We start from the raw sequence: 23262 nt of genomic DNA on the forward strand, positions 1-23262 counted from the left end.
TATATATATATATACACACACATATATATATATATTTTTTAAAGTTATTTTAATCCATTTTTAAAACATTAAAAATAATCATTTTTATAAATTGGGGTTCCTGCTTAAAATGCTGTGTATCCTTAACATGTCAGATCACTAATCACTTATCGAGAATGAAAATATAGACTCCCTTGATGTTCAGTGAGACATTCCCATAAAGCCCTAAACAGAAACACCAAAGAGTCGGCCAGTGTTCCACTGTGCTTCAGTGGAACAGAAAATAAAAATGCTGATGCCACTGAAAAACTTCCAAATGTAGAACAACTGGTTCCCCATAGCTTTTATTTATCATTAGCCAGATTTGTCTGTTAATTTGTGATGCTAGGCTGTGTTTAAGAACATTTTAAGAGTAGAATTGCTCTTTACCCACATTGCAATCTACTGAGGTTGCATTATAAATATTCATTGTGTGCATGTTTCAGATTCTCAGACTTGACTCTCTAAGGAAACATTTCCCAGTGTACTGACTTGCTGTGAAAAAGTATTTGCCCCATCTAGGTTTCTCCTGTTTTTGTGTATATTTCATACTAAATATTTTTAAAACAAAGGCAACCTGAGGAAATATAGTTTTTTTTTTCTATTGAAGCAAAAAAAAGTTATCCAACACCAATGTGATAAACTAATTGCCCCCTTAAACTTAAAATCTGTTTGTACCACCTTTAGCAGCAATAATTGCAACCAAACGCTTCCGATAACTGGAGATCATTCTTTCACTTACTTCTAGAACTAAGATTACTCCTATGCTAACATTCTCCCTAAAGGTTTGTGGATCATCAAGGTGAGTTTTGGCAAAATTCAGATGAGCTTTAATGTTCTTCTGGGTTAGCAGTGGTTTTCACCTCGCCACACTTCCATGGATGCCATTTTTGCCCAGTGTCTGCCTGATAGTGGAGTCATGAACAGTGACCTTTATTGATGTAAGAGAGGCCTGTAGGTCCTTTTATGTTGTCCTTGGGTCTTTTGTGACTTCCTGGATGAGACGTTGCTGTGCTCTTGGAGGAATTTTGGAAGGTCGGCCACTTCTGGGAAAGTTTACTACTGTGCCGGGTTTTTCCATTTAGAAATAATGGCTCCCACTGTGGTTCGTTGGAGTCCCAGAGCCTGTGAAATAGCTTTGTAACCCTTCCCAGAGTGATGTATTTCAATCACCTTCTTCCTCATCATTTCTGGAATTTCTTTCAACTTTGGCATAGTGTGTTACTGGGTAAGACCTTTTAACCAACTTCATGCTGTTGAAAAAGTTCTATTTAAGTGATGATTTGATTGAACAGGGTTTACAGTAATCAGGCCTGGTTGTGTCTAGTCCAGCTGAATCCCATTATGAATGCAGTTTCATAGTTTTGGGGAATTAGTAACTACGGGGGCAAATACATTTTCACACAGGCCCAATTGGTATTGGATAACTTTTTGCTTCAATAAATAATTATCATTTAAAAACTGTATTTTATGTTTACTCGGTTTGCCCTTGTTTTATCTTAGATATTGTTTTAATTTCTGAAACAATTTAGTACGAGATATACACAAAAACAGAAGAAATACTTTTTCACATCACTGTATAACTGCATCTCAAACAAAAAATGAGACAGAAGAATGAATAAGAGCTAAAAAAACATGGCCACCCCATCTACAACTTGGCTCAGTGCTGCGAGTGTGCCTTTTTGTAAGGAACATCACCAGCGTGCCACCTGGCTGGCGTAGTCCTCTGTGGTGGCAGGCTGCGACTGAATTTCTTCTGACTGCCTTTTACTCTGGTGGTCCTTCTGCTCATGCTGCCAGCGCCGTTCCTGCCTCTCCTGTTGGCGTGCAAACTGCACACGCTGCAGGAATAACTCCTTGGCAAACTTGTAGAGTTGCACATCCAGGAAGTTGAGACGTTCGATGCGGTCGCGCACGTCTTCCCGCAACTCCACACCAGCAGCGCGTGTACTGTTGAGCTGCATAAATGCTGCAATGAAGTGCAGCCGAAAAGTGCGCTCAAACAGGTATTGTGTTTTACGCTGGAACTCGGTCAGGCCATAGAAAGCCATGTTTTTCAGATTGCTCATGGCACTGGAGAGCAAGATAGCACCACGCTCGCGCTCACCCATGGATGAGAGGTTGTAGCAGCCGACCAGGCTCAAGTCGGCCAGCATGCGCACCTGCCGGTTGTTAGCCAGGTTGTGTGGACATGCCATAAATTCTCCCAGTGTCACACCTGACCAATCATCACCGCTGTAACATGAAGGTAGCTCGGCCTGGGTGGGTGCACGGCCATCACACATGTGGAGCGATGTTTTCCAAGTGGCACCACGCTGCACATGCTTCCACTCACTCAGATAGCGTGACACTGGGTCCCGCAGCATGGTGATGTAATAGAAGTTCCTGCAATGGGCAAAGCAATGGTAGTCAGTTTCAGACATCTGCTGTCATAGTGCTGAACATTTAAAAGCATATAGTATGAACCTGACTCAATCAACAGTAACACCAATCAGGTTTATAGCCATAAGCTTACAAAAATCTTATTTTCCTCAACATTCCCTGACAGTAAGCTGAATGCTTAATAACTGTAATCAGATTGTTCATGCATCAAATATCCACAAAATTCAGTCCAGAAACAGCGTAATTCACAGGACACTTTTGGGAGAGCAGCTGTTACATGAAACATATTTTACACACATCAGTGCTTCTCCAGGGACAGACTATCTGCTTAATTATTTTACATTTTGGAACGGCCACTGAACACAGGGAAAAAATGAGGACTTTCATTTTAAAGCTGTAATCCTCCAGAGCACACAGGGGATAGTTGATGACATGTTGTAAGCTGTCAAGTCCTGGATTTTAAACTTTGTTTGTTTGTTTTTTATTATAGAAAACTATGTATTAAATATGAAATAATTGTTTAAACTGAGAATATATTACATAGATATGAGGCACAACAATTAAATCACAGAGAAATATCAGTAGAAAGGAAATTACAAAATATACTGTATATTAAGTTCTACTTTATGTTTTTACTGCAACCTTATGACAATTGCCCATGTTCTGGTTATTTCACACTTCAGTGCTGAGTGGAACTTTCTCTAAACCTCTGAAAAGGGTCCAACTGAAGCCCAAAAGCCCCTACAGGGACACATCAAAAGACCTGCACCTGCAGTTATTTTCTGCAATGAGCTCCTGAGAAGCAGTATTTCATTCTCTGAGGATAGATATCCTCTGAGCTGGGAAGAATACGGACTGAAGGCAGCACTACTCTGATGTTTCCCCAGAGAGGAGATGATGGTTGGAAGAAAGTTTCCTCTATTCATCTTCATCTCCCTCAGGGAAAGGTGGACATGACATATTCACTGCACTTTCCAATAGCAGATTTCACCCTTTGAGTGAGCTGGGATTGGCCCCAAACCAGGGCTCTTCTTTGGCTGCTTTTTTTATTATTATTATTATTTTATTTTATTTTTTTACCCTTTTCCAAGGTCAAGTAAGAAACCGAAGGGGGGTGGGGGGTGGCATAGTATACATAGGAAGCATAGTATGAACGTTTAGTCTGCAACAAATAAAAATGTACTTTGAAATGCTTTCAAAACAAAACATAAAAGCATACTTTATAAACAGAACAACTGCACAGAAGAAATTACAAGTGGCAAGTAATTTGTCAATCAAAAAGCAAGGGACAATTCTACAGCTGCAATCAAATTGTCCAAAATGAAAAATAACACTTGTCAGGTATAAGCATCTAAGCACAGTGTCCTCCTACTCAAGCAGTTTGAACTGAAATACAGGTTAGAGGATCTTTTTTTATTCAGTTTCACATTAACCCAATTCATAAACATTGACTCATCCATTTTAACCCCTGCGTGAAACAAAAAGCTGGGCACAGCTTGTATCTCTGTATCGTTGTATTCATATTGGCCTTTTGAGACCTAATTAATACTCATAACTGCCACTTACTGAAGACCATATTCACCACAACAAGGCATAATTTGGCAATGATTGTGAGCAGAAGGGACGCAGGATGTGAGAGTAATATGCATACACGACAGAGATGTCAGGGACTAGCCTGTGATTAGTATAGTGCTTGTGGCAGCTATATCCTAGCTCTTGCTCCTGGAGTGTCTGAAATGTAGACACGCTCTCATTAGACTGTCTCCAGCACAAAAAACACATGCAGCAAGTATTGTTGGAGCAAGCCAACTGTGAGGGGAAAAAAAGACACCAGTGCTGAACACCATCAGTGTCATGCTGCATTAACCTCAAACCATTTCAGCCCTGTTGTCTGTTTCGTCTGTGAATAATACTTTCGGTATAAGGGATAAAGATGAGTAGAAATCTCGCATTGAAGGAGCGTTCAATATTTTGACAGTAAAACCTTTCACAGATAACAATTGTGTTCCTAATTGTAGAATGAAGTTATATATAAGTAAATGTCCTTCACAACAGCCACTATACATATTTCAGATGAATTATATATTATATATTTGTTTCTGTCCCAGTCCACTATAACTACTGTGTACCTAGAAATATAACATTAAATCATTTACAAATCAAATCAATTTAACATCCACTGCTTGAAACATCACGTCATTCATTACAGGCTATATACTGTAAAATGTCTTTTGTGTGTGTGTGTGTGTGTGTGTGTGTTACCTGAACACATTTGCTCATATGAAATGAGAATATTCCACCAGTATATACAGAATATATGTACAGAATATTCCACCAGTCATCTGGAAATAACCACTCCCAAACTTCTTGAAGATCATGGGAAGAATGTTCTCTCAATTGTTTTTGTCTTAAGCCGAGTTCATACTGTATGATTTTGGCCATGATTTGGTCGTCTAAAGACTACTTTTGTTAATCCTAAAAGATTCCTATAATTCTAGGCCAAAATATGTAGCCTTTGGGCGCTAGTTTTACATACAGTCAATTAATGGCCGTTGCAATCAAATTTTTCCTCCGATTAAGTTCTGGCAGTGTCAGAAGATTTGAGGCACAGTCCTGTAGTGTGGCTTCTCCTACTCTGTAGGAGTCTTCTTGCGTGCATCCGTTTTTCACATCTTGACTGTCATAAAGTCTAAAATTAATGACAACTGAGATCCTACAGTGTGACATGGCTTACAGCGGGGATCGTGTTCGTACAGTCTGACAAGCAATAGTCGCAAAGGACTATTAAAAATCGCACAGTGTGCACCCGGCTTTATTTTGAATAACACTGTGATATTGACTGATAAAGTCACTTTTAAAGTTTAACCCTTTTGGTTCATAAATACAACCCCAATTCCAAAAAGTTGGGATGCCGTGTAAAATGTAAATAAAATCAGAATGCAATGATTTGCAAATCTCATAAACCCATATGTTATTCACAATAGAACTTACAAAACATATGTTTAAACTGAGTAAATGTACCATTTTAAGAAAAAAATAAGGTAATTTTTAATTTGATGGAAAAACTGCATCTACAATTTGTGGAACAATTTAAAAATAATGTTCCTCAACATAAAATTGTGAAGACTATGAATATCTCATCATCTACAGTACATAATATCATCAAAAGATTCCGAGAATCTGGAGAAATCTCTGCACGCAAGGGACAAGGGTGAAAATCAATATTGCATGCCCGTGATCTTCAGGCCCTCAGGCGGCACTGCATTAAAAACAGGCAGGATTCTATAATGGAAATCACTGCATGGGCTCAGAAACACCTCCAGAACTCACTGTCTGTGAACACAGTTTGCCATGCCATCCACAAATGCTGGTTAAAGCTCTATCATGCAAAGAAGAAGCCATATGTGAACATGATCCAGAAACGCTGCCATCTTCTCTGGGCCAAAGCTCATTTAAAATGGACTGAGGCTATTTGGAAAACTGCTCTGTGGTCAGACGAATCGAAATTTGAAATTCTTTTTGGAAACCAATGGACGTCGCATCCTCTAAACTAAAGAGGACTAAAGAGGAGAGGGACCATCCGGCTTTTTATCAGCGCTCAGTTCAAAAACCTGCATCTCTGATGGTATGGGGTAGGGATGCACTGAAATGAAAATTCTTGGCCGAAGGCGGAATACCGAACACGGTTTTTTGCATTTTTTCCATTTATTTTGACAGATTTTTCAACACTGCATAAATTAAAATAAAAATATTTTTACTTGGCCAGCTTTGAGCCCCCCTTCTTGAATAGCCTATATTAGGCCTATAAGTCAGTGCGTTTACATGGACAACAATAATCCACTCTTAACCCGGTTAAGACCATACTTTGATTAAGAAACTACCATGTAAACAGCCATTTTTAATTACCTTAATCTAATTAAGGTCATACTCGAAGTAAGCAATAATTGAATTAAGACAGGTGGAGTACTCCTGTTTTAGTTGCATTATGGACGTGTATTACAGACATGTAAACACCTTAATCACATTATGAACGACGTGTGAGCATTTTCACCGCATTTTGCGACAGGACACGATCACACACTGCAGTTTTACATTTTACGGAGAACAAGAGAGTTCGGCTGCATCCCAAACCGCATACTTGCCTACTATAGGCCTGTAGTGGGGAAAAATACATGTATCTCGGCTACTATATAGACGGTAAGTAAGCAGTTTGGGACGCAGACCACGGATTCAAGCAGTTGTCTATTTGCACGTACAGCATGACAAATAATTAACTGCACTTGAAGCGTTCGTAAAAAAAAAAAAATTAAATAAAAACACCCAAAACCGTATACGGTACCATAAGGAAGACGAACTGTGTGTTGATACGTGAAATTCTGGAGGGACGTCGGATGGCGTGGCGCGGTCACGTAATGACGCGGGCCGTTAATCAAATTATGTTCTAAAACATGTAAAATGGGAACATGGCAGGAGTATTCTAAAAGCGACTCATGTAAACACCTTAATCACATTATTATCTTACTCAGAGTAAGGTCAATAATTAGATTACTGCTGTCCATGTGAACGTAGTCACTGACTGCTGAAGAATGTAACGTACTCTGTACGCCTACAACGCTAAAAACTGCATTAAGAGTGCATTTAAAAGAGTGCAAAAAAAGTGGATGAACCCACAACAAATGAAAAATCGTCCTAGACATAAGCCTATTTAAGTCAGCCACAGATAGACAGGGTGCGCTGGGATTGGAAGGAGGAACTTTTTTTTTTGTTGCAGATGCACCCTTTCTAGACAATTCAACAGAACAGTGTCTGCAAATGCCCATTTTTGCATCTTTCTTGGACACTTTAATATGCTTCCAAACTGCCGAAATGTTTGCTGCATTTATAAAGCATGCGCACCTCTCACTCTGCGCTGGTTGTTATTCGATTGCATTATCAAAAACGTCATTATCCGGTAAAATTTATTCTGCCTTTTCACTTTTCACTAACTGAAAGTTTTTTGTTTTGCTATTTTTGGCCGAATGATTTCGGTTGCCGAACGTGTGGTGCATCCCTAGTATGGGGCTGCATTAGTGCCAATGGAATGGGCAGATTGCACATCTGGAAAAGCACCACCAATGCTGAAAGGTAAATACAGGTTTTAGAGCAACATATGCTTCCATCCAGATTCCATCCCATATTTACTTCTGAGAGACTATGTCTCTCTAAGATACTCTTTTTATTCCCAATCATGTTACTGGCCTGATGCCAATTAACCTAATTAGTTGCCAGCTGTTTCTTTTTAGTAACACTTACTTTTCCAGCATTTTGTTGTCCCCATCCCAACTCTTGTGAGACGTGTTGCAGCCATCAACTTAAAAATTACCTTATTTTTTTCCTCAAAATGGTACATTTCCTCAGTTTAGACATTTGATCTGTTTTCTATGTTCTATTATGAATAACATATGGGTTTATGAGATTTGCAAATCATTGCAATCTGTTTTCATTTACATTTTACACAGCGTCCCGACTTTTTTGGAATTGGGGTTGTAGATTGAAAATAGGTTATTAATCATAAAATTTAATTTTAAGTAAACTATTATAAAATCCATATCCTCACTGTACCATCCTCATTAGTATGCACTGGTCATTTCAAGTGTGGGCCTCCTTGCTCCAACGTTCATGATTATGAATGTTTATGATTAAGACATGCTTTGATGTTTGATCTTAAGTCACATATTGCAGAACTGCAGTAAATCAAGTGCCAGTAATTAATGTAACACACTGATCTCAGCAGGTTCCGGTTTGTTCATTAAAAGCCACAGCAGATCTTGACAGGAAACATCTTGAATATATTAAAATGCAGAGCTCCTGTATCATGTGGTTTAATGTGGAAACAAGCGAAATCATTACCATAAGAGCAGAAGGGACACTCCCTCAATTGGACATGAGTCCATCACAGTCCACCATGCCCACCCTGACTCGCACCTAGGAGCAATTTAGCATACAGTAGCAAATCCAACTACTTTGGGAGGTGGGAGGAAACCTGAGAACCGGAGGAAACCCCAGTGGACACAGGGTGAAAATGTACAGAAATACCATAATGACAGTATACTATTTTGTATTTTAATTTGTTCTGTATATTATTTATTTTGTATCAGAATATGTTCATACAAGTTGCATTCCTAGGCATTTACAGATCAACTGTTCGTTCTCTTTTATCATCAGTGGCAGTGGGAATATGTGGTGGAACCTCCTGCCTGGTCCCCAAGGCAATGCTATGTGTGTCAGTCTTTCAGCTCTTAGCTCAAAGATAGTTCTGCAACATACTATATTTGCTTAAACTGCTGCTTCATTTGCTCAAAGGTTACTCAAGCTACACTCATACACACGAGTGTCTTACTAGCTTTGTGAAGACATTCCATTGATATAATTATTAATGCATAAAAACTGCAGTTTTTATTTCTTTTTTTAATAAATAAAATAAAAAACACTCAGGCTACTATGAAAACATGCAACTCTAACCACAGACAGACAGACAGACAGTCAGACGGACAGACACGTGCACCTTGCCGAATCTTCAACTGACAAACATGTTTTGTAGTCACAATTTCTTACATATTCATGTTCAGTTTGTAAAGTACAGTTAGTACCACATATATAGAATACAGTACACATTATAGTGCATTACATTGCAAGGTTATAAATATCCTGCAACTACCTGAGGGCCAACCAGAGTAACTAGAGCAAGACTGGATATTTTCACAGACCTACCAGTATGTGGACTGAAGAAACTCACCAGGAAATCATTCTCTAATCGAGATCTACAAATATGGTCTGACCAGAGAACAATGTTCTGTCTAAGAAGATGACAAGGGCACTTTATCATTATTCCACAATCATTCAGTTCCACACTTTCATTCATTCATCTTCAGTAATCCTGGTCCCTCTTTATCCTGGTCTGGATTGCAGTGGATCCAGATCCCGGGAACACTGGGTGTGAGGCAGGAATACACCCTGGATGGGATCTCAGTCCATCTCATGGCAACACACAAATTCATACCTAGAGTTCATTTACACACACACATTCATACCTAGGGTTCATTTACACACACATTCATACCTAGGGTTCATTTACACACACATTCATACCTAGAGGCAATTTAGGATAGTTCGCTTAATGATATGTTTTTGAGAGGTGGGAGGAAACTAGTGAACCCAATGGAAACCTGCACATACACAGGAAGAACATGCACAGTAACTCCAGACAGACAGTACCCAGTTTTCCCCTTGAAACATTAAAAGCTTAACTCATTTGCTACCCTCCTCCATCTCTCTGTCATCTTGGTGCATTTGTATTCATTTGACACTTCAATGCTAAATAAAGATCAGAACTAATATGAACTTATGCACAATGATCACTTATGTTCAGTGTTCAATACAATTGTGTATTGAAAGTGTTTTTTAACAATAACAACCTAAAATTACCCTCAGCTGGATAATAAATCTATTTTTGGCAGCAAAGGTAAGTGATAAAAAAAAATTCTCCCTCTATGAATTTAATCAGAATTTTACAGTGTTCATTTTAACAACTATTTATATCGCACGTATTCATTATAAAATCAGGGTGGAAGAGTATTTCACCAGTCCTTATCAACACATGGCAAGGCAGTCAGCACCTCCAGAATCAGAAATTCAGAAATATCATCTGACCTAGAATTCACACTGGACATGACACATAACATAGTGATACGTCTGCACAGCAAAAGTAACCTTCTGTCCAAAACACACTGTTTTCACGCTGTAGACACTTAAAAATGTGCCAGTGGTGCAACAGCATATTTGTGTTTCTCCTTGTTCCCTATGTTGGTGTAATGAGTAACAATACAGTACACAACAATCATTACATTTTTTTAGCTAGCGTATATGTATGTATGTTTAGCTAGCGTAGTGTATGATTAGCATGGATTTCTGCAGTGTGTCGCAAAAGACTCCATAGATAGGGGAAGTTAACATTTTTAACAAAATGTCTTCCAAAATTAGTTTATATATATATATATATATATATATATATATATATATATATATATATATATATATATATATATATTTTTTTTTTTTTTTCAGATATCCTTTAAGAATCCTTTTGGCAAAAGAAACACACACACACACATGACACTGTTGCCAAACTTATTAACAAATTCAAAAAGACTGGAAGTGTTGCAGACCAACAGAGATGTGGAAGTCCACGAACATCCACTGATGAAGGCACAATCGATGTTGTGCTGGCGTACATAGTGCCCTATGTATGGAGACTTTTGGTACAAGATGTAAAGAGTCTACACTTCATTTACACACACATGCAAATACATGTAACAGGACAAATGGACCATGTCTTTATATGCACGAGTCACACATCTGACAAAACTGGTATGTATTGTAATGTTGGTTAAAATGGTAGCATATGTGTTTAGCGAGATGTGTGAGTAAAAAAGCTTCAGAAACACTAAGTGTGAATTGGCCTTTAGATCAGTGAGACTCACTCACTCTGTGTGTGTGCTTTGTTTCCTGAGACCACAAGGGTTATTTGACCAGTATGAATCCTAGACAGCAAAATATACAGTGGTTAAAAATGGACTAATTATTTCATTAACTAATATACATATAATTTAATATATTATTACTTGCTTAATAATAGTATATAGATCCCTACTCTTTAGGACACATGAACAACTTTCACTCTTAAATCTTGAGTTGTTATTTCCCTTAGTCAAACGGGAAATTTCACAATTTTACAGTACCAAATCCCTTGTATAAAAGGCAGCAGAGCTCATTCATTAAATATACATAAATGTCTCCAAGCTTATTGACTTTTAACGACCAAAACTGAATTATGTGAGGTTTGCTATTAGGTTTCAAGATCATTACAGCAGTAAAGCATTATTTCCCTCCCAGAATTAGTGCCAGTTAAGATTGAATATCAAAATGGTTTCATTAGCCATCTGGTAAATGCTACTCATTACTTATGAAAAATAAACTGATTGTTAATGATAGACCAAGTTCCACTGACCTTTTTAATTATAGGGTAAGAATGCACAGTCATCTTCAGAGTTAATATTTAATTACATGTAATATTAATGATTTACAATGCTGTGAAAAAGTATTTGCCCCAACCTGATTTCTTTTTGTGTGTGTGTCATAATAATTATTTCAGAAATTAAAACAATATCTAAGATAAAACAAAGGCAACCTGAGTAAACACAAAATACAGTTTTTAAATGATAATGTTATTTATTGAAGCAAAAAAGTTATCCGGTACCAACTGGGCCTGTGTGAAAATGTATTTGACCCTGTAGTTGCTAATTCCCAAATCTATGAAATTGCATTCATAATGGGGTTCAGCTGGAATAGACGCAACCAGACCTGATTACTGCAAACCCTGTTCAATCAAATCTACACTTAAATAGAATTTTTCCAACAGCATGAAGTTGGTTAAAAGGTCTTACACAGTAACACACTATGCCAAAGTTGAAAAAAATTCCAGAAATCACGAGGAAGAAGGTGATTGAAATACATCAGTCTAGGAAGATTTACAAAGCTATTTCAAAGGCTCTGGGATGCCGAAGGACCACAGTGAGAGCCATTATCTCCAAATGGAAACAATTCGGCACAGTAGTGAACTTTCCCAGAAGTGGCCGACCTTCCGAATTTCTTCCAAGAGCACAGCAACTACTCATCCAGGAAGTCACAAAAGACCCAAGGACGACATCAAAGGAACTACAGGCCTCTCTTGCATCAATAAAGGTCACTGTTCATGACTCCAATATCAGAAACACACTGGGCAAAAATGGCATCCATGCAAGAATGCGAGGTGAAAACCACTGCTAACCCAGAAGAACATTAAGGCTTGTCTGAATTTTGCCAAAACACACCTCGATGATCCTCAAACCTTTTGGGAGAATGTTCTGTGGATTGATGAGTCAAAAGTCGAACTGTTTGGAAGACAGGGGTCCTGTTACATCTGGCGTAAACCAAACACAGAATTCCACAAAAAGAACATCACACCTATAGCCAAACATGGTGGTGGTAGTGTGATGGTATGCTTAGCTGCTTCAGGGCCTGGGCAACTTGCAGTAATTGAAGGAAACATCAATTCTGCTCTCTACCAAAAAATGCTAAAGGAGAATGTCCAGTCTTCAGTCCATAAGCTGAAACTCGAGTCCATAAGCTGAAACTCAAGCGCAACTGGATTGCAGCAAGATGATCCAAAGCATAGAAGTAAGTCCACCTCTGAATGGCTCAAAAAAAGCTAAATTAAAGTTTTGGAGTGGCCTAGTCAAAGTCCTGACTTGAATCAATTGAGATGTTGTGGAAGGACCTTAAACAGGCAGTTCATACTCGAAAACCCTCCAGTGTGGCTGAACTAAAGCAGTTCTGCAAAGAAGAGTGGGCCGAATTTCTACCACAGTGCCGTGAAAGTCTGATCTCCGGTTATCGGAAGTGTTTGTTGCAGTTATTGCTGCTAAAGGTGGCACAACCAGATTTTAAGTTTAAGGGGGCAAATAGTTTTTCACATGGGTGATAGGTGTTGGATCACTTTTTTTTTTCAATAAAAAAATTAAAACTATTGTGTGTTTACTCAAGTTGCCTTTGTTTTATGTTGCATTTCACTTGAGGTTCTCAAACTATTTAGTATGAGATATAAACAAAAACAGAAGTAATCAGGATGGGGCAAATACTTTTTGCACAGCACTGTAAATGCCACGTCATATCACAAAACCTCAAAGTGAATTATATGCTTCCATAATATTAAACAAGCAATTTGGCTTTTTAGCTCAAACTCTCATCATAACCAGTTTACAGTCTTGACACGAGTTGCCGATACAGTTCTACTGTATTAACCTTTTTAAGAACTATTCTACCTGAAATTTAGTTGAAATTCACTACTACTACTACTACTACTACTACTAATAATAATAATAAAATTATTATTATTATTATTATTATTACTATAAAGTACTTCATAGTACTGAATATCAGCACGGCTATGATTTGGCTGTCTGACTATCTAAGATTGTCATCGGCATGATATCTCAAGAACAAGTGGTTGAATATAGTAGGATTTATATGAAATTATCACTGTAACCAGTTTTGGATTTGATCCAAACAGGGTCAAATGTCTGAAAACGCAAGGTCAAATGTCTGAAAAAGTTCTCCTTTGATAGGCAGGGTATTTGCAGCATGCAAATTAGTGACAAGGACTAGACTTGTTGATAGCAGGTCTACTTGTTAGGCAATACAACATCAAAGCATACTTCGATTACTTCTAATGGACACTATTTTCATGGGCTTAAATACTGCACCAACCACATCAGCACTAGAGGACCAGGAGAAATACACAGTGAGGCAGAGTGGATCTTCATGGAGCATCTCTCTGCCTCATCTTCTTGACAAGATAGAGCAGGCGTGCCTAGAAAACATGCATTATTTGTAACAGATCTCATCTCCTAATGGTGCCTCTGACAGACCATAATGGACAGCCTTTCTGCATCTTGGTCTCTGCCGTTGATGGTGACGGAATGAGGACATTGTGTCACCTGGGAAGAGACAACATATGATGAGACCATCTTTGTGTTGTCAGGGAGCTGGTGTGAGACCATGCTAAAAAAGGCTCATTCTGATGACAAAGTGAATCGGCTGTCCTCCAACTGAAGCACTTTGCCCCTTTCAGCAAAGTCCAGTGTCCAATAATGTAGTACTTGTGTAAGAAGAGCTCTTTCCAGAATTAACCTGAAAACAAATACCAAAGAAAACAAATACCCTGAAGATCATAAGCTCATTTGGATAGACACAAGATATATCTTAATATAAACAGAATAAGGTCTGCTCAAGTAGAAATTGAGCCAGAAACATAACTGGGGTGAAACATTACAATGCACTATATGATCATGACATTTTTTTGTCATGTGAGTCAAGTGAATGTTTGATTCTTGTGGCTGTGTTTTCTACATTTAACAATTAATAAACCAGATTGTATCATAAATATAGTCACAACAATAAGGTGCTCTTTGGTCTAATTTGGTCTAATATTAAAGGTGCATTGGGTAGAATGTGCTCCATGGTCATGTACATAAAGCCCCAGCTCCCAGACTATGCGGAGTCTATGCATCAGTTCAATACTATATTCGACTATTTACACTCACTGAGCATTTTATTAGGAACACTATACTAATACTGGGTAGGGCCTCCCTTTGCTCGCAAAACAGCCTGAGAGTTCTTTCGTTCCACAAGATGTTGGAAACATTCCTTTGAGATTCTGATCCATGTTGACATGATTGCATCATACAAATCCTGCAGATATTTCAGGTGCACTTTCATGCTGTGATTCTCCCGCTCTACCACATCCCAAAGGTGTTCTATTGTACGATTCAAGCTTTCAAGCATTCAAGCTATGATTGTTTATAGATTTGGGTATTAGCATATAGATAGATTATAGATATGATTGACTGATTGATTTGGGTATTAGCAGACCCAAAGTGTGCCACAAAAACATTCCCCAAAGCATTACACCACCTCCACCAGCCTGGACTGTTGACACAAGGCAGGTTGGGTCCATGGATTCATGCTGTTGGTACCAAATTCTGACCCTTCTATCTGTGTGCCTCGGCAGAAATCAAAATTCAGCAGACCAAGTCTTTCCGGTCTTCAACCAGCCAGTTTTGGTGATCTGAGTTTCTGTAGCATTCCTGCCAGCTCGAACCTGTCTGACCATTCTCCAATGACCTCTCATCAACAAGTGAAAGTTTATGTTTATCACTGTATGTATTAAATTAACACCGTTGATTGGAAATGAAAAATTAGAGAAAGTTAGATAAATTTGTTAGTGTGTCAATAGAATGTCCACATACTGTACATCAGTCTACCATAAATATAGCTTTTTGGGGAATAAATGTTACTATGTAATCTCCCAGAAGACTACTTAGAATACTTTATAATGTCTTTTAACCAAAAATGTTCCTAAATGTTTTATCACTGCATTTTTACTCATTTCTTTGATTAGATGAAACATATTAGAGAGATACATATACTGTATACAGTCTCTTCTTCTTTAGCAGTCTATGGAACAAAACAGGCCATACATGGCCGCTTCATCCCTATTAAATTCTTTAATGCATAACTTTAACGCAATTACTCCTCTGGTCGTTTGAGATCATTGAGGCTGGCACATCATTCGGTAAGAGGAAATTACACTGGCGCATCGCCCAGTGCTGGGAGGCCTTGGTCTGAGTGGGCTCTCCTTCCAACCTTGCCTGGCATCTAAAACACAGTATTTGCATTTTCTTTATAAGGCCTTAAACAGGTAGCCTGTCTGTGTGAGAGACAGCGGTCAGCTCTCATACTGCCTATTACAGATGCCTGCTTGGGAGCTGTGCTCTTGTCAAGCCATCAGTCTGGGCTGTGAGAGCAGAGCTGGTGTAAAACTGACATGTGTTTTGTGTGTGTGTGAGAGAGAGAGAGAGAGAGAGAGAGTGAGAGAGAGAGAGAGAGAGAGAGAGAGACTGAGAGACTGTGCCTATAGAACCAGTGGCTAATCTCAGATGCGTGTTTGGTCTGTGTTTTTGTAGCCTTGAGGACCTGATGAGCTGCAGAGAATGGTGATGGGCTGGACACACACAGTCACCACTAACAGAAACATCAACGCCATTGGTAAATGAACCTTCGTAACGTTCTGATTAATCTGTAAACTATTAACCGTAATCGTATGTCATGTGAGTGTGAGGTGTGCTGCTAGCACAGTTTGTTATCGTGAGAGCAGATATGTCAATAATGAACTTTAGCTTTGAATGCCATAAGTTGGTGGCAAGGGGACATTTTGGACATGTATTTTGAGTGATCAGCATATAGTTCAAGATGACGGATATTCAAGTTGCAAACACAATTAGAAAAAAGTGGTATCCAAAGCTTATTCAAATACACATAATTCAAATTTGCTTGAAGCTCCCAATGGTTGCAATAGTGCATAGCAGATCAGTTCTGTTTCATTTTCAGTAGAGTTAATTTTGTGGGTTGTCATTTATAAACCTCAAAAACTAATGCATTATCAATAAATTACATGGAAAAAAGAAATGTAACACTTATTAACTGTGATTATTCCTCACACTTTAATTGTACCATCAACTTTTACACCATGACATTCCCAAATACTAAGGCTGTGCCGCTGTCCATGTTTCACCTGGACCACCTGTTTTGTTCATATACAATAAACCTAAAGAAACAGCCACTTGAAGGCCAAGGAGCTATCAAAATAAATCCAGGAAAAGTTCTGGAACTGTATAAATCAGGTTATTTTAAAAAATATCCCAAACTTTGAACAGTCCAGAGAACACCATTAAGTCCTTTACTTAAAAAAATAAATTGAAAGAATATTGAACTACCACAACCAGAGGTGGCCATCCAGTAAAAATCAGAGACAGATTAAGGATGACATTAGTCAGAGAAGTAACCAAGATGCCAACGATAACTCTGAAGGAGTTGGAGAGATCTGCACCTCACATGGGAGAAGGACATTCTCAGGATCAGCCTAGCACACACACACACACTCCACAAAGTTGGGCTTTATGGAAGAGTTATCCGAAGAAATCCATTATTGAAAAAAAAAAGAAATCCAATGTTGGAGACTCAGCAAATGTGGAAGAAACATTCTCTGGTCTGATGAGATGAGATTGTATTGGCCTTAACACACAGCACCGCATTCACCAGAAACCCAGCACTGTTCATCACCCTGAGAACACCATACCCACAGTGAAGCATGGTGGTGGAAGCGTCATGTAGGGACTGGGAATTGGTCAAGGTTGAGGGTAAGATGGGTGGAACCAAACACAGGGCAATCCTAGAAGAAAATCTGTTCCAGTCCAGAAGAGATTTGAGACTGGGGCGGACGTTCACCTTCCAACAAGACAACAACCCTAAAAGCATCGTACTGCAAAAGCTACATTGGAGTGGTTCAAACCCAAGGACCTGTTTTCAAATGGCCAGGTCAAAGCCCAGATCTGAATCCTATTGATGATCTGTGGCAGACTCTCCTATCTTCATACAATCTGAAAGTGCTTGAGCTTGAAACAAAGAATTGGCAAAAATATCAGGATACAGATGTGCATAGAGACATACCCCAAAGATTTATGTAATAAAAGAAATAATTTCCAACTGTTAGACATATTGGCTGAATAAACTGATAAAAATCCCAAATAAGTTTGTTTCAATTCCAGGCTGTAATACTACCAAATGTGGAAAAGATAAAAATGATCAAAATCTTAATTACTGTAGATAATAAAAAAGACCAAACCCACAATCATGCTGCTTTTTGTATTGTCTACAACCAGACAGTCAGTTCCTAATTTTTTTTTTTTTTCCATTTCAATACACTTTCCATGCAGTATAAAACCACAGGGACACTTTTACCACTTATGTGGTAAGTGTGTTAATAATACATAAGGGCCTGTTCCTCTGATATGGAAACACATGCAGTGAACAATATTTACTAGTCAATAAAATGCTTTTGTTCTTTGATGGCAGCAGAGATTCTTTGTGTTTCTGTAACAGCTATGCTATTGGACTCAGTGGTGAGACCCTTGTTATGTCTATGTTATCTCTGATGTCCACTGTGATAAAGTGTCTGACACACAATCAAAGCCAGTGAGGTATGATGATAAATAATACTACTGAGGTAATTCTCATATGAACTGGTTCCAAAGATTTTAAGGTAATGTATGTAATTGATTTTAATAAGTGGAGGAAAGCCAGGGTTGCTTCCTTCAGACCTAGTGAGTATTCCCATGTGCTTGATTGATTTACAAGTACTAATAAATAATATATGATTTCAGAAATACAGTCATAAAATTTTGAGGAAACTTATGACTATATTTCTAAACACACACACACACACACAAAATCAAGACACAAAGTGGTTACTGAAAATGAACGAATAGTTGATCACTAACTATATGTTTCATTGTTAAGAATCAGGATCACAGTGGTGCTTAGTGAAAACAAACAGGAGTTCATGGCTGAGAATACTTCAGCTTGACACTAGCCTACTGACCACAAAGTGTAAGCTACTGGTGCAGTGAAGGTGTCAATAATGACCAGTTCACTGAGCCCCTGTAAAGGAATTGTGGCACACTTATAATAAAAGTGCAAATATTGAGAGCTTCACTGAGCTCTGTTGATCGTCAGCTAAAACAAGTAAACGATTCATTATTTTAACCAGGGCAGTCTCTGTGCTATGCATTGGTCAGAAATAAGTCACTTTATGAAAATAATGGTTATTGTAGAGAGGATGAGATATGACAGATGTGCTATATGTTTTTGGAGAAGAAAAACATCTTAAAGGTTTAAGCCAGATGTTTGCTTAGCATATTTATAGTCATGGCCAACTGAAAAGACTCATTAAAAAGAACAGTAAGACCCCAGATAGCAAGGTGACATTGATTCAATGTTGAAATCAGGATCATCATTTTGGCTGAGGTTGAATATTCAATGCTAAATAATTTTGAATCAAATGTTGATAACTCATTGCTTTTCAGTGTTGAAAAGACAAACAGTGAATCATTGTTGATTTTTGGTCAGCTTCATTTCCCCACTGGTGGGGCTTAGATGTCAATCCATCTGTCCCCCAATTCAACACAATGAATCAATCAATTGGGTGTATTTCCATTAAATTTTGTCAGCATTCCCTCTAGTCGAACAAATATTGATTTGTTTTGTCCATCTTGATCTATTTTTCATCACGTTTGCAAAATATGCAAAAGGTTTGCAAAAAACAAAAAAAGGTTTGTTAAATTTCAAATTTCAACACTGATTCAATAATAGTTTGGTTGATGCAGTAACACTGATTCAGTCAGTACATTTAAATGGACAACAATAATCCGATATTAACCCGATTAAGACAATACTCTGATTAAGAAATTACTATGTAAACAGCGATTATTGATTACCTTAATCCGACTAAAGTCATACTCGAAATTCCTGTTTTAGCTGCAGTATAGACATGCACTATAGACATGTAAACACCTTAAATCACAATATTGTCTTATTCAGAATAAGGTCAATAATTAGATTTTTGCTGTCCATGTAAACGTAGTCAGTGTTGGTCCACTATCTGGGACTAGTACACTGTACAGGAAAGAAGTCTTTAGTTAGCATAGTAGAAGAGGGCTCAAGTTTTGGAGTAATGTCTGAAAATGTGATCGAGGTCAGAAGAAGAAGAGATATAGATATAAGCTAAAGTGGGATTTTGATTTTTTTTTTGGAAAAAGTAAAGAAAAGAAGTGATTTGATATAATATGAGGTTCCTGAGCTGCTGTGTACAGGTGTTCCTAATAAAGTGACTGGTGAGTGTATGTTGATAACATATGTAAAAGATACGAATGTTTAAAGTATATTTTTGCCACATATGTCTTCACTGTTTGATCTGAAATTTAATTAAAAAGCCATTTGATGACTGTTGTGAACCAAAATATCCACAGTGGAAGTGTTTGAAAGACAAATGGATGGAGGTTATCACCCTGTCAAGACCTCGTTCTCAGCCAGACGTACAGCTGCAGTAACCAAGGTCAGTCAAGGTAATTTTTACTGACTCCAGTCTGGTCACATTACACATATCTAACATTTAGCAGAGAGCTTGATGCCAGGCATACTTGAGGCAGATTTGATGCAATCCTTTGAGACATACAACATCTAGTGTGCAGGGTAGGAAGGTCTGTAAACATTTAATTGTGTATTTCCAAAGCATGTGGGGAATGAACTAATTAAATACATTGAAGACTTACAACTCAGAATAATAAAGCAATACACACAGCTTCGTCACAGTATGGCCTCACAGCAATAGTATAAAAAAACAATGGGGGTTGTCATCAATCTTTAGAAGGTTCATAAATAACATAAGACAGTGGTGTTTTGAACATAGTTGTTTCATGTACTTGAATAAATAAATTGTAATTGCAATGGCTGACTCTCGGGAGGGCAGAGCTTTGAAGTGTATGACTGTTTCTGAAGTGAGCAATTAGTATAGCAAGATTAAGATTCTGCTCTGTATGCCTTACAGGCAGTATGCTATTCAGTATAAAGGGCGTCAGCAGGTCTACAGTCATGTTTAAATTAAATGGAATTAATTCATCTGATTACTGACAAGTATGTCCTAACATTAATTGGTACCACTGTGGTGCTTCTAAACTATTAATTGGTTTGTGGTTATTATGTGTAACTTCAAAATATCCCAATAGCTTTCCATCCAGATGCTTTGAACTATAGCCAAAGGTTTCATATGTAAGTCTGGGCATTCAACCAACTGTCCAATCAGACCAAACACAAAATCTAACAAAAACTGATGGACGGGTCAAGATACTATCATTGTCTATATAAAAAATAGAGAGAACTTCAGAGGTAACCAAAGAGACATGGTTTATATAGAATCATTTGTCATGACTTCCCCAAAGCATAAAGAAGTGTAGTCTCGTGTTTCAGGAAAGGAATATGGGGGAAGTCCTTGCTGCCTCACCATAACCTAAGATGGCAAATATTATAATAATGAGTCTTTATGGGTCACATATACATAGTGAAATTATTTTCCTTTGCATACCCCAGCATGTTAGGGTCAGAGCACAGGGTCAGCCATGATACAGCATCCCTGGAGCAGAGAGGACCCAACAGTGCCAGCTTCGCAATGCTGGGGCTTGAACCCCGGACCTTCCGATCAGTAATAATGAGCCTTAACCGCCAAACCACCACTGCCACTGTCATGCCATATAACAAAGTTATATATAAGTCCAACAGAAACATTAATATTAGCAACAGTTAGCAGTAGAAAGTGTTTGTTAGCAACAGAAAAGTTAGCAAAAGAAAGTGTTTGTAGTACAGGTTTGCAAGAATAACTCTGAACACTACTGGCCCAAAGAAGAACAACATAAAGTGGGGGAAATAAGTATTGAATGCGTCAACATTTTTTTCAGTAAATATATTTCCAATGAGGCTATTCACAAAAAAGTTTCACCAGATATCAGTATTAACTCAAGAAATCTGGAAATATAAAGAATTCACAACATTAACATCCATAAATAAACTTGTGTGTAATAAAGTGGAATAACACAGGAAAAAAAAGTATAAGACACGCTAAGAAAACACACTAAGAAAAAGCAGTTCTCTAAGGCAAGGTAAGGCATGGAACCAACTGAAATCCATAAGTAATTATACCTCCTATCTGTGCAAATTAATATCAGCTGGGTTAGTAAATTGATGGTCTATAACCCTACGATCAGGGTTGTGTCTCTCTGCTTGTGTTACTCGACCTTAGTGCAGCTTTTGATACTATAGATCACACTATTCTCCTTGATAGATTAGAAAATGTTGTTGGTATTAAGGGAACAGTCCTCTCCTGGCTCAGGTCTTATCTGACCGATCGTTATCAGTTCGTAGATGTAAATGGTGAATTCTCCATGCGTACTGAGGTTACTTTTGGAGTTCCACAGGGTTCTGTTTTAGGCCCACTGCTCTTTACTTTATATATGCTACCCCTAGGTCAAATTATTCGTAAACATGGAATTAGCTTCCACTGTTATGCTGATGATACACAGTTGTATGTTTCAGCGAAGCCAGAGGACAGACAGAAGCTTAGTAAAGCTGAGGATTGTGTAAAGGACATTAGACATTGGATGTTAACTAACTTCCTTCTACTTAATTCTGATAAAACAGAAATACTTTTATTAGGCCCACGTGTAGCTAGAAGTAATCTTTCTGATCACATGGTTACTCTGGATGGTCTTTCTGTTTCATCATGTGCAGCAGTTAAAGACCTTGGAGTGATTATTGACTCCAGCCTATCATTTGATGCTCATGTAGATAATATTACTAGGATAGCCTTCTTTCATCTCAGAAATATTTCTAAAATAAGAAACATATTGTCACTACATGATGCGGAAATACTAGTTCATGCATTCGTCACCTCTAGATTAGATTACTGTAATGCCTTACTGTCTGGATGTTCCAGTAGGAATATAAATAAGCTCCAGTTAGTCCAGAATGCAGCTGCTAGAGTCCTAACTAGAACTAGAAGGTACGACCATATCACACCGATATTATCAATACTGCATTGGCTCCCAGTAAAATCTCGCATTAACTATAAAATACTTTTATTAACCTATAAAGCACTAAATGGTCTCGCGCCACAATATCTAAGCGACCTTTTGGTTTTATATAATCCGCCACGCCTACTTAGATCAAAAGATGCAGGCTATTTGACGGTACCTCGAATAGTGAAGGCTACAGCAGGGGGAAGAGCTTTCTCTTATAGAGCCCCACAGTTATGGAACAGTCTTCCTATTAGTGTTCGGGACTCAGACACAGTCTCAGTGTTTAAGTCTAGGCTTAAAACGTATTTGTTTACTCAAGCCTACCCTGACTAGATTCTGTTCTACTACTTCGCAGTCATAATAATCTTTTTTCTCCCTCTCTCCTTTCGCCGAGCCCCACATGAATTTATGGAGATACTAGAGATCCAGATCCTTTCTGCCTCTGGATGGAGCTCAAATCTTCTCTAATTCCAGACTGCTGGGACTACGGCTGCTCCTAAGGCCATACAGACTTCATATAAATCCATAATGAACTTTTTCACACTATCTGTTGTTACCCAGATGAGGATGGGTTCCCTTCTGAGTCGGGTTCCTCTCAAGGTTTCTTCCTCTTAAAACATCTTAGGGAGTTTTTCCTTGCCACCGTCGCCACTCAGTGGCTTACTCAGTTGGGATAAATTTGCACCTTTAATATCTGTATACCATGTTGATATTTCTGTAAAGCTGCTTTGAGACAATGTCTATTGTAAAAAGCGCTATACAA

General features: G+C 38.2%; 1 protein-coding gene across 1 annotated transcript in view; it reads right to left on the reverse strand.

Annotated features, from left to right (window-relative positions):
* Positions 1 to 611: 611 nt before the first annotated feature.
* The window catches only part of hs6st3b (heparan sulfate 6-O-sulfotransferase 3b), a 65965-nt gene continuing 43314 nt past the window's right edge, over positions 612 to 23262 (reverse strand). Inside the window, exon 2 of the mRNA XM_053626528.1 lies at positions 612 to 2403. Within this exon, the coding sequence (XP_053482503.1) occupies positions 1713 to 2403 (691 nt within the window). The 3' untranslated portion in view covers positions 612 to 1712. The remainder of the gene's footprint in view (positions 2404 to 23262) is intronic.

This window comes from Ictalurus furcatus, chromosome 6 (assembly GCF_023375685.1).
Source record: "Ictalurus furcatus strain D&B chromosome 6, Billie_1.0, whole genome shotgun sequence".
NCBI classification, from domain to species: domain Eukaryota; kingdom Metazoa; phylum Chordata; class Actinopteri; order Siluriformes; family Ictaluridae; genus Ictalurus; species Ictalurus furcatus.